The sequence below is a fragment of the Solanum tuberosum genome, unplaced genomic scaffold, assembly GCF_000226075.1.
Source record: "Solanum tuberosum cultivar DM 1-3 516 R44 unplaced genomic scaffold, SolTub_3.0 contig03294, whole genome shotgun sequence".
Classification (NCBI taxonomy): Eukaryota; Viridiplantae; Streptophyta; class Magnoliopsida; order Solanales; family Solanaceae; genus Solanum; species Solanum tuberosum.
This window is the reverse complement of record NW_006244251.1, coordinates 1-613: the sequence shown is the minus strand read 5'-3', so window position 1 is coordinate 613 and position 613 is coordinate 1. Positions and strand designations below refer to the sequence as shown.

General features: G+C 41.8%; 1 protein-coding gene across 1 annotated transcript; it reads right to left on the bottom strand.

Annotated features, from left to right (window-relative positions):
* Nucleotides 1–5: 5 nt before the first annotated feature.
* Nucleotides 6–607, bottom strand: LOC107059448 (scopoletin glucosyltransferase-like; the record flags this gene model as incomplete). Its single annotated transcript, XM_015305952.1, has 1 exon — nt 6–607. A coding segment is annotated over exon 1 (540 nt), but the record flags the coding sequence as incomplete, so codon positions are not given.
* Between the last annotated feature and the right edge of the window lie 6 nt (nt 608–613).

Genomic DNA, 613 nt, shown 5'->3' with positions numbered 1-613 from the left:
ATTGTGTCAGGAAGGCCAGGGATGACAAACTCTTCCATCTCGGATTCAACATTCAAATGAGGTTTGTGTTCCATCAAACTATGTAAAGCACAAAGAGGGAAAAAACCAGAGCCATTAAAAGCTAGTGTTGGAATTTCCAGCTTGGTTGCAACATCAACAGCCCATGAAAATTGAGGGGCTGCTATTAGACAATCTGGATGGTCTTCCTCAAGGAACTGTTCAATTGGGTTTTGAAACAGCGATAGGCCCATGATGAAATTCAGATACATCAGTGTACTAGTAGTAGAAGCTATGTTTTCACAGCCCTCCGGCAATCCAGCTTCTTTGCAAGGAAACTTGACTGTACGGATGCTAATATCACTGCCCATCTCTCTGTCTCTTTGGATTGTTTTGGAGAATTTAGACGCGTTGAGAGGAGTCGTGATAATGGTTGCCTTCACTCCATGTCTAGCAAATTGCCTGGCTATATCTACTAGTGGTATCATGTGGCCAGGAGCCATCATAGGCAGAAAGTATATGTGAAGTTGATCGCTTCTTTTATCCATGGTAGCCAGGGAATAGATAAGAAAAAACAGCTGATGAACTAAAAAAGAACAGGAGATAAAAGAAAGTA